This window comes from Lindgomyces ingoldianus, assembly GCF_010093535.1.
Source record: "Lindgomyces ingoldianus strain ATCC 200398 unplaced genomic scaffold BDR25scaffold_10, whole genome shotgun sequence".
Taxonomy (NCBI): domain Eukaryota; kingdom Fungi; phylum Ascomycota; class Dothideomycetes; order Pleosporales; family Lindgomycetaceae; genus Lindgomyces; species Lindgomyces ingoldianus.
Genome location: NW_022985171.1, coordinates 663,577 through 674,972, shown reverse-complemented (window position 1 = coordinate 674,972; position 11,396 = coordinate 663,577). Strand labels below are relative to the sequence as shown.

At 34.1% G+C, this 11,396-nt stretch overlaps 3 protein-coding genes across 3 annotated transcripts; 2 read left to right on the top strand and 1 right to left on the bottom strand.

Annotated features, from left to right (window-relative positions):
- Positions 1–6,908: 6,908 nt before the first annotated feature.
- Positions 6,909–8,129, top strand: BDR25DRAFT_333100 (uncharacterized protein; the record flags this gene model as incomplete). Its single annotated transcript, XM_033692805.1, has 3 exons — positions 6,909–7,210; positions 7,259–7,709; positions 7,770–8,129. Exons 1-3 carry the CDS (start codon positions 6,942–6,944, stop codon positions 8,127–8,129), a joined length of 1,080 nt encoding a protein of 359 aa, XP_033549621.1. The 5' UTR covers positions 6,909–6,941.
- On the bottom strand, positions 8,127–8,862 carry BDR25DRAFT_302436 (uncharacterized protein). The gene has a single exon (XM_033689794.1). It carries the CDS (start codon positions 8,698–8,700, stop codon positions 8,263–8,265), a length of 438 nt encoding a protein of 145 aa, XP_033549620.1. The 5' UTR covers positions 8,701–8,862; the 3' UTR covers positions 8,127–8,262.
- Positions 8,863–9,346: 484 nt separating this feature from the next.
- BDR25DRAFT_219512 (ribonuclease H-like protein) lies at positions 9,347–9,848 on the top strand (the record flags this gene model as incomplete). The annotated part of the gene is made up of 3 exons (XM_033684970.1): positions 9,347–9,535; positions 9,593–9,694; positions 9,744–9,848. The coding sequence occupies 3 exons, from the start codon at positions 9,347–9,349 to the stop codon at positions 9,846–9,848; spliced, it is 396 nt and encodes a 131-aa protein (XP_033549619.1).
- Positions 9,849–11,396: the final 1,548 nt, after the last annotated feature.

Sequence of the window (11,396 nt, the reverse complement as noted above, 5' to 3'; positions counted from 1 at the left end):
GCAGTAGTTATCTAACTTAACTACTAAAATAAAAAATTATTAGATATAATAATAGTAAAAAAAACAGTAAGAAATGTGTACTTACACAAAAATATACTATAACTAATGTTGAATAGGCTCTTTTAGCTAGCTGCTTATGATATGAGCACTTAAGTAACAAGAGTAAGAGTAGTGTACAGTGTGCACAGCGTACAGAGTAGGTAGGGTGGGCAACAGATTTCTGGTCATTGCTTGTCTTCTCTCTTGCGTACGAAGGAAAAGGGGAATATCTACATGTTCGCGTACGGAGGTTCGCGCACGAGCATCATGTGACATAGTTACGTGATCCTTCTCGCGCGATAACTAGTATCCAGACTGTAACACTGCTGCTACGTACAGACAACTAATGTATTTTACTGTCACGGTATCCTCCCCGGATCCCAGACATAACTGTATTAGACGTGTACTAGAGTATTATTAGTGCACGTCTAACATAAATATAACATAACATAGACATAAACTTAAGCATAAACTGCTTTAACACTAACTAAACTTAAAACAGGCTTAATTTATACCTAAAGCGCTTAGACTTTTAAGCTAAGTATTTAATTACTAATTTCTTTTTAAACCTTTTTATTTCTTACATAACATCTTATACTTACTATAATACCTTACATAGTAATTAAACTAGACCTCTGTAAAGCTCTATAACCTTACTTATGCATAATTATAACATTATATTATGTTAAAACTTTAGCTAAGAATAGCTTCTAAATTTAATCTAATAAGCTTAGTACTTGCATAACTTTAAACTATTAAAGTAAGCTAAAAAGCTTTCTAAAAAGCACTTACTTTATAAAAAAGCTACTATGTTATAAGCTTTAAAGCTTTTTAAAAAGATTTTAAAAAACAGCTTTATATTATTAAGTAGTCTATTTTTGCCTTAACTTTTATTATAGTAGTAAGAACTAAGAACTTACTAGCCTTAAAGCTTACTTAAAAGTCTAGAGATAGCTTAACTTTTTTCTACTTAACACTACTTATAACTTATAACTTTTTTAACTTAGTAATAAAATCTAACTAACTCTTTAATCCCTTACTATTTAATAAAAAATAAAAAGACTTACTTTTCTTTTTATATAAGCTTTAATATAAACTTAAAGAAAACATAGACTAATTTTTTTTAAATACTTTTAGTTACTATACACCTACTTTTAACTTAACTATAATATAATAGCCTTAATTAACTTACTAATAAATAAAAATATTATTAACTTAAATTAATTTATAGTGTTTTTATAAGTAACTTATAAAAACTTAAATAAAAAGTTAATAGCCTTAAGTTACTTAAACACTTTATAATAAAAAAAAAAGCTTTACTTTACACTTTACTAAGTTTTACTAACTTACATTTAATATAGGCCTAAATAAGATAGGTCTAATTATAGCCCTATATAACTCCCTCTTAACTAAACTATAACACACTATAGTAGAAGAACCCCTTTTAAATAACCTTAATATGTATGTAAACCTAATTACTACCTATAATAATAACATAAGGTTCCTCTCTATATAAGCCCTAATACGCCCCTAAACTAGCGCAGTTATAAATAAAAACCTTAATATAATAAAAATTAATTTAAATTATGCTTTAGTTAGTTTTAAAAAGTGTAAAAATTATAAAAAAAAAAGTTAATACTTTAAGTATAGTAAGTATAGTTATATTTTTTAAAACTACTTTATTTTTTTTTAAGTCTATATAAGTAGTGCTGCTAGCACTTATTAAAGATTTTTACTATTTTAATTTTATTTTTATAAAAGCTTTAACTTATATTTAAGCTTTAATCTTTTTTACTACTCTTAACATAGCTATAGCTATAGCAGTAGAAGCCTGTAAAAAGGCTTATCTTAGGGCTAAGTTGCCCTTTAGGACTAATTTAACACTAGATCTCTACTAACTTATAGGCTAAGTCCCTTACTAATAACTAAAAGTACTAAGTTAATATTTTTATATGTTTATAATAAAAAACTATATTAGCTTTAATATAAGCTTTTATTAACTTAGAAGTAAATAGTATAAGTTACATTAATAAAAAACTAGCGTGTAAACTAAATCTTTAATTAATACTACTTACTTAAATAATTTACTTAACTAGATTTAATAAAAAATAACTTAAAAAAAGTTTTATTTTTTATACTATAACTATTATAATTACTTACTAACACTATAAGAAGCAGATTAAGCTTTATATAATAAACATAAAATGTTATAACCTAATTCTAAGACAACTATAGCTATATTAGCATAAAGTTACTTTTAATTACTAAAAGTAAGTTTTAAACTTTAACTTTTTTTAATGCTAAAATGTATGCTTATGCTTATACCTAAATAACACTTAAGTAGCACTTAATATAGAAAGTTTTTAGACTTACTTTTTAATAACTTAAAAAAAAACTACTTAAGTAAGGCTAATAAGCTAGGCCTTTTACTAAAATAAGCTATATAAAATAATTTAATAACTGCTTAAACTTAAAGAAAAAAAAGCTTTTAAAGAATCTTTACTTACCTAATTTAGACATAAACTAGGACTTAAATAGCAGATAGATATCTGCTATATAAAACCTGCTTTATTTATAACCTTAGCTTAATAACTAAATTATAAAATCTACGCAGTTATAATTTCTAATATAGACTAAGCTCTAGCTTTTTAAAAACATACTAACTTAAAAATAATAGTCTTTTAAAACTACTATAACTTATTATATGTCTTTTTTTAAAATAAGTTTAATAAGTTTTTAATATAACATTTATATAATTACTAGATAACTTTTAAGCCTAGTAAACAACCTAGTTATAGGCTACTATATAAAATGTTACTAAATAAATTAAAAGTGCTTTAAAAATACTTTAATAAAAACTTAAAAAAAAAGTTTATTTAAGCTAGCTTCTTACTAGTAGTGTTACTTATACTATTTATAAAGAAACTTAGAGGTAGGCTTTAATTTTACATTAATTACTAAAGACTAAATGCTATTACTATTAAAAACTAATACTTAATTTTTTTTTATAAAAAACCTTAAGTTAACTAAGTAAAGTAAAGTATTTTATAAAGTTAAATATTATTACTACCTTTAATAAGCTAAGAATAGTAAAAAGTAATAAGTAGCTAATAGTGTTTTAGACTTAATATAAACTATTTAAGTACTTAGTAATGCCCTTTAGCTTAGCTAACGCGCCTAGTACTTTTTAATATTTTATAAACAACTTACTCTAACTCTACCTAGATGTGTTTTGCACTATGTATATTAATAATATTCTAATCTATAGTAATAGCCTTTTAGAGCATAAACAGCATGTACGCCTAGTGCTAAAGGCTATAGAAGAAGTAGGTTTATAACTTAATATAAATAAATGTAAGTTTTACTAATTAAAGGTTATATATTTAGAATATGTAATCTTTATAAATAGCATTTAAATAGACCTTATTAAAGTTTAGACTATGCTAGATTAGCAATATCTAAAAAATATAAAAGATGTTTATGCTTTTATAAAATTTACTAACTTTTACTAATAATTTATTAATAACTTTTTATAGTAAGTAAGCCTTATAATTATACTTACTAAAAAAAAGATTTAATTTAACTTTAACTTAAATTACTAATAGTTCTTTAACTAGCTAAAGAAAGCTTTTACTAAAGCTTTAATACTCTACTACTTTAACTTTAAACTACTAATACTTATAAAAGCTAATGCTTTAGACTACATAGTAGCTAGAGTTCTTTTTTAGACTAAGCTAGACAGGACTATTAGGCCTATTATATACTTTTTAAAAAAAATAAGTTCTGTAGAAAGTAATTATAAGATCTATAATAAAAAATTACTTACTATAGTATACTGCTTTAAATAATAGTAACTTAAACTAAAAAGTATAGCGCATCTAATATAGGTCTTATCTAACTATAAGAACTTATAGTACTTTACAACTATAAAATAACTTAGCTACTAATAAGCTTATTAGTTTAAATACCTATTTTATTTTAATTTTAAAATTACTTATTATTCTAGTTAAGATAGAGGGAAACTAGATGCTTTTATAAGGTAATTTTAAAATGTTTTTACTTAAAAAGAAGTGTAAAAGGCTTAACACTAAACTTTACTTTAACTTAAGCTATTTTTAGACTTTAACTTAAATAAAATAAATTAGATAATTAATTAGATTATTACTAATAAGTATTTAAATAATAAATTTATTTAAGAAACTTTAGATTTGCTTTAAAATAGCGCTAGTTAGTTAAAGAAGGTAACACTAGCTAACTATAAAAACTAAAATAGTAAGCTATATTACTATAACTAACTTATAATTTTTAATTTTAATAAACTAAGAATTAAACTACTTTAAATTATACATAACTTGCCTATTAAAGAACACCTAGGCAGAAGAAAGACTCTTAACCTACTATAGAGAGAGTACTACTAGCCCTGCATGTTCTATACTGTACGCTAATACATATTATGTTGCTATACTTACTATAAAGTAAAAGCTTTTTAAAAAAGGTATAATAGCCTACTTAAACTACTTCTAATCTTTAAATAAGCTTAGAAAAATATATTAATTAATTTTATTATAAACCTACTTTTATTTAAAAGGTATATAAATATTATAGTAGTTATTAATTACTTAACTAAGTATTAACACTTAATACTATGTTTCTTTATAACTGCCCCTAATATAGCCTAGTTATTCTACTAATATGTATAAGTTTACTATAGCCTACCTAACATAATTATATTAGATAAAGGTACATAGTTTGTCTTAGCCTTTTAAAATAAACTTTATAAATAGCTTTAAATTATTCTTTATCTATTTATAGCTTTTTACTTAGAGACTAATAGCTAGACTAAGAACATAAACACTGTAATAAAATAAGTTTTATAAGTGTACATAAACTACTAGTAAGATAACTAGGTAAAATAGTTAGCTATAGTATAGTTTAAAGCTAATAACATAATATTTAAATTAATATAAGTATTTCTATTTTTAGTAAACTATAAATACTACTTTTAAATAAGATTTAAACTACTTTTAAATACTCTTTAACTAACTTATTAATTTATATAAGTAATAAACATAAATAGACTTATTAATAAAATTTAAAATATATTTAAATATGTTTATAAAAAGCTTACATAGGCTTAAGCTTTTTAATAAAAGTATGTAAACTAATTCTAAACCTCTGCCTCTATGTATATAGCTAGTAAGAAGGTCTAGCTAGATGCTAGAAATATTTAAATAAACTAATAATTAAAGAAACTTAATTAAAAAAACTTTAGCCCTTTTATAGTAGCTTATATAGTTTTATTATATGCTTACTAATTAATTCTACTTAACAGCATAAAGATACACCCTATGTTCTACATATTATTACTACACTAAGTAGCCTTTAAATCTAACTATCTACTTAAATAGCTAAACCTACTACTTAAACTTATTATTATAAATAATAAACTAAAATATGTTATAAAAGACATTAAATAAATTTAGTTTAATAAGAAAAAATATATTTATAAATACTTTATAAAATAAACTAGATACAATAAACTATTATAAAAACTTATAAAAGCTTTATAAAAAAACTCTATAGTAACCTAATTTTATGCTTAATACTTATTTAAACTAAACTTATACTTTAATAAAAACAACTTAATGCTAGAACTACTAATGTAAAAGATTCTCTTTTTAATAAGAAAGGGGGTACTATTATAGTATCCTCCCTAGATCCTAGACATAACTGTATTAGACATATACTAGAGTATTATTAGTGCATGTTTAACATAAATATAACATAACATAGACATAAACTTAAGTATAAACTGCCTTAACACTAACTAAACTTAGAATAAGCTTAATTTATACTTAAAGTGCTTAGACTTTTAAGCTAAGTATTTAATTACTAATTTTTTTTAAACCTTTCTGTTCCTTACACAACGTCTTGTACCTACTATAATACCTCACGTAGTAATTAAACTAGACCTCTGTGAAGCTCTATAACCTTACTCGTGCACAATCGTGACATTTACAAGCAAGCAGTCTACACAAGCAAATAGTCTACTCTAACAGAATATTAGCACCTTATACTTTAATTAATAATGTATCTACTAAGTAACCTTTCATATACTAATAAGAAAGGTTAAATACTTCTAGTCTTTTAAGTATTTAAGCTACTATAGTAATCTATAAAATCTTTAAAACTGTAACAGCGCAGGCAAGACAACAGGTCTAAATGCGGTGTGAATCTACTTAGAGGCATATAGAAGTGTGTAGGGACTTAGAAACCTAGGAATTCTATTAACACCTATAGGCCTTGTACAAGAGGATATTAGAAAACTACTAAGCTAGCTAAGGGGAGAGGTGCGGCTAAATACTTGGGGGAATAGGGGTACAGCAGGGGTGTTACGGATATCTTACCTCAACTTTCCTATTGCTAGGTGCTGTAAGGCCGAGATGGCGCTTACGCGCGACGGGTATATATACTATTCTGTACGCAAGATCAACCGTTGGTTTATTATTCGCACCTTTTTGGTTGTATTGGCGCAGTGGTACAGAGCTCCGTCCTTACAGGTGCCTTCTAACAGTAACTAGTCTCTTAGGAAGAAGAAGATAGGAGAGGAGAGGGAGGGGTTTTAGAAGAGGTACGTTACGTAATAATCTAACTTACAATAGTGTCTAGACGGTGTACAGTCCTCCGAGCCTCTAACGCGTAATGATTCTCCCTGCCGTCGTGCTTGCTCTCAAAAATTCACGTGCAGGGTGGCTTGTCGCTTTAGCCACAGTTATGTTATTGGCTCCCTAGCTATGTGGCGCTGTTGCTGAGTCAACCAAAACACCCAGCTCTTGGTCAGTTTGTGCGAATGCGGCGCCACCGAACAACTCCACGATGCTGTGCAGCATACAGCTATATCAATGTCGGACTTGCAAATAATGGAGCAGCAAGACGTTTCACCACCTCTAAGCTTCAGAGAGCCGCCTTTAACACCTCCGTCAACTAACAAGAAGCCAGCTGCAGAGGCGCAGCATCGCGTTATCGCACTCTTTAATAGGATCCAAGCAGGAAGGTATACTGAAGGAAACAATTGGATAGAGTATTGGCTTGCGACAGGAGAGTTCGATCAGATACAGAGTAACCTCCAGCAAGACGACGCACTTTTGAAGTACGCGGAAGCCAGTATACGGTGAGTGGACTTTAGAGACCTTATTGATCACGGCTGACAGATTGGCAGGTATGACTACGACGAAACGAAGCGCCGACTAGTAGTCCGCATGCCTACTGGGGTACACGAGTTCTTTGTGGACAAGGTGGAGGATAACATTCGGACCCAGTTGAAAGTAATTAGTAAAGGACCTGGCAGAACAGCTCAGTTCGCGAAGAATTTACGACCCGCCAGATCTACTGAAATACGTTTCACTGGTAGCAAGTCGAGGTACCATCCAGACATATCGTTCGGGCGGAAGGGTGCAAAATTTCCAGGCGTTATCTTTGAGATCGCATACTCGCAGCTTCGGCTAGACCGGCTAGCCGAGAGCTATATTGTGGATTCAAATGCAAACATACGGGTCGTCGTCGGCCTGGACATTGCATACGGCAAGGAGTCGCGGAAAGCGACGTTGTCGGTTTGGCGACCACAGATATCTAATAAGACTTTAGTAGTTGTAGCAGAGGCGACAGATGAAGTATGCATGATCTTCATAATCCTTACGCGTTCTTAATGTCCTGACACTCTTGATTACCAGGTTATCCGTAATGACAAAGGTAACTCCGTTGGGCACCCTGGCCTACGACTCCGTCTAAGCGATTTTACCTGCCAAAAAATTGCACTCGAGCAAATAGGAGATGAAGATATAGACATTTGTATCTCTGGGGAACAGCTCTGCGAATACATCGCTGAGGCGGAGGATGAAGTACAACAAGCCACGTATGAGGAACCTTTGCCTGATGGCATCAACAAACGAAAACGATCTGAGACACCTCCTGAAGAGATCCGGTCAGACGATGAAGTAAAGTACGCTGAGCAAGAGAGGAGAGCGGCGAAGCGAGCGGATCATGATATGGATTACGAGGATAGACAATCAGCCAAGAGCCTCTCAGAGTAATCAACTAAGTACATTGCCAGTGAATTGCCATCGAGCAGATGCCTTCCCGATCCTCTTCTCGCGTTACAGTATGTCGTGCTCTTTACTGCGCCAATTGCTTTCTCATGGCAGCAGCGCAACAGCGAGGACGCAGCTATGCTGTCTTTCTTTGCTGCGTTTCTTGGCGTCGTAACTCCTTATGCATTTCCATTTGCTTCATCGTGCCATAACCTCTTACCACCCTACCAGTGTCATACCTGAACCCGTATTCCTGTACGTGCTCGTCTGGATCCTCTCGAGAACAGAACTCAGGGGCCGCGCGGCGTGGTAGATCAGGATCGGTCGTGTAACGCCACTCTTTCTCGATTATACGACGTGCAGCTGGTGTCATTGCTGCTGTCCTGTGTGCATCTTCTTCCTTCAGATGAAAGAGGAAGTTGCTTCGGAGGAGCCAGGATTTGCCGTAATCAGGGCATGAAGGCAGCTTACATGGATAAGCCCATACGTTTCCGAGAGGGAGATCGGTATCAGCATAATCAACCTCATCATCGCTTTCAGAGGGAATAGAGGGACTGGAGATTGAAGGAGTCATGCTCTGTTCGCTAGCTGCTTATTCGATGGTGAAGAACACCACGGTGTTATAATTCAGCTCCAAAGCGGGGCATCAACACGACGCGGAGGGGGAAACTTGGGACAAAACTCATGCGAATCAGTGTGAAGTCACTTAGCTCGAAGGGGATCACGAGAAAAGAGGAGCGTAAGACTGAGGACGGTTAACACCGACAGCCAAGCGGCGACCGCATAAAGACCAAGGGATTAGCCAGAGTAATGCCGGCCTTCTTGAGTGCTGGCGCTAACTCAGGTAAAGCCCCGCTCTAACCCATAGCTCAACATCTGGACCATAACTTTATTTCGTACTGAGCATGCCTACCATAATAGATGGTGGGGAAGATCTCATCCTTGATAGAAAGCTCATCCTCTGCCCTGCACTTACAGATCGATCTGTACCAGAACTCCTCTAAGAATGTCCTTAGTGCAATGCCTTTCTCTTACATTGCTGCGCATGTAACAATCAACTCCTAGATCTTCCTCGAAGCCGTCGGCCCGCTAAACCCTGCTACTATTACCACATCATATTCACTGGTGGTGCGTGTACGAATAACGGAAGACCTGCAGCTAAAGCAGGAGTTAGTGTGGCGTACAGCAATAATAATAGCAGCTAATTGTTAAAACCAATTATGGACATAGTGGACAACTTTCCGCTGCGATTAAACCAGCGAGCGGAGCTCTGTGCAGCAAAGCCAGGTCTAGAGTTCTTTGCTGAAGCTTATAATAAGGGTTCTAAGAGCGAAGCTGAAGCTTGGATTATCGCCACTAACTCCGAGTATGTCGTCAAAGGGATAACCGAATGGCTATCAACATGGAAGGTATGTCTCAACTTTTCTAACGAGGGCTTCTAAAACCACTTCTAACTGAGCTTGTAGAGGAATGATTGGCGCACGACTAAAGGTTCTAAATCAGCAAATTTGGATCTGTTCGTCGCCCTCGATGGCGTAATAACAAAGCACGAGGCGGAGAACGTGAAGGTTAGTATCCAAGCGCATGTTGACTGCATACGAAACTAAAACAACGTAGATTGGGCTCTGGCACATTCCAAGGGAGCATAACAAACTAGCCAATCGTCTTGCGAAAGCGGCTGCAGTCCTCAGTGATAAAGCTAGGAATGAGGCTAGGATGTAGGCTTGAAATGCGCGGGAGGACTTCGGACGACAGTGTCATATGCCCATTGTCTATCTATTCTAAGAAATTTTCAGCCACACCTTAGCCCAATGTTTAGTGTGGCTTAGATTACAATTAATTCATTACGTGAGACTTGCAAACGCGTTTGAGATTAACCCCACTTAGATCGCTCCCCTGGCAAGTATCGACTGGGGTGGCAACATTGCATGAACCATTCTCGTGTCGCCGCCACAGGACTAAAGATGACCTATAGGCGAGTTAGTACGGCTGGAAGATCAGATACTACCATATCATGGGTTGTATCGGGTCGTATGGGCGTAGTGGTGGATCTGTGATTGAGGAGTACTGCTCTATCGCAAATTAAGGCACTCCGCAAATGTAGCGCGAAGGCAACAACGATGTGGTAATTTTTCAGAATTAAGTGGTGGGCGGTAGGAGACGATCCTCTGCAAGTAATCCAAGCGATGCAGTATAAACATCTAGGAGGGGTAAATGGTTTTATTACTCTAAAGTCTAAGTACCTATAACTTTTCTTGTTACAGAGTGGTTCTCGGTACGCAGTGGGGATATTAGACTAGTTTTTAATTATTTTAACATTAGCTGTAAGGCTAGCAATAGTAACATGCAGTAGGAGTTAATAGTAGAGTGATAAAGCGTATATTCGTATGTAAGAGAGAGACGAATCGCTGCCTAGCTAAGGAGGCAGCGGAAGAGCATTAAATAGACAGGACTAAACAAAGAGACTAGAACTAGGAACAAACGATCAAGCAATCCTGATCCAGTACTGCTCGCTTCCGGCCTTACAGTGCATTCTCACCTTTGTAAGAACCAGCGGCCTTACATTAGCTATATACTTTACTACTATTGTAACGGCGCAGGCAAGACAATGGGTCCGAATGCGGTATGAATCCACTCAGAGGCATATGGGAGTGCGTGGGGACTCAGAGACCTGGGAATACCAATGACACCTATAGGCCTTGTACGTAGGATATCAGAAAACTACTGAGCTAGCTACGGGGGCGAGGTGCGACTAAATACATGAGGGAATAGGGGTAACAGCAGGGGTCGGGGCCAGGTCGGGGTCGGGGCTGATACGGAAGCCTTCCGGAAGTTCCGGCGACCTGAGATGGAGCGATTTATGAGAATTGTTACACTACCCCCCCCTCTGTAGACTAATAGTCCCTATTAGTAGCAATTATAGTACAAAGTATTGCTGTTATGTCCTCTGCCTCTTTGAACTGAAACTGGTCTGATTTAGCTAGGTGTCCTTGCTCTAATTTATTCCTCCGCACTGCCAGCGGTGTCCTCCAAACCAAACGCCATGCGTGCGTGCCTGCTCCAATAGTGCTCTGTATAGATGCGCAGCCTGTTAATAATTAAGGCTTGCTAATTGTTCCTTGCTATCTGTGCGGTTATTAATCTTAGACGTGCGTTTAGTGCGGTGACAATTAGGCGTTGTTAGGGGTGCCTTAAGGGTCTCTTGCTATTAAGGTAGTGGGGATGATTTAAGGCATTATCAGGGGTGCCTAAAAGGTCCCCTGCTATTAA

Excerpts from the sequence above, each read along its gene's own strand:
- BDR25DRAFT_302436 (XM_033689794.1), bottom strand. The coding sequence starts at position 8,700 with ATGACTCCTTCAATCTCCAGTCCCTCTATTCCCTCTGAAAGCGATGAT.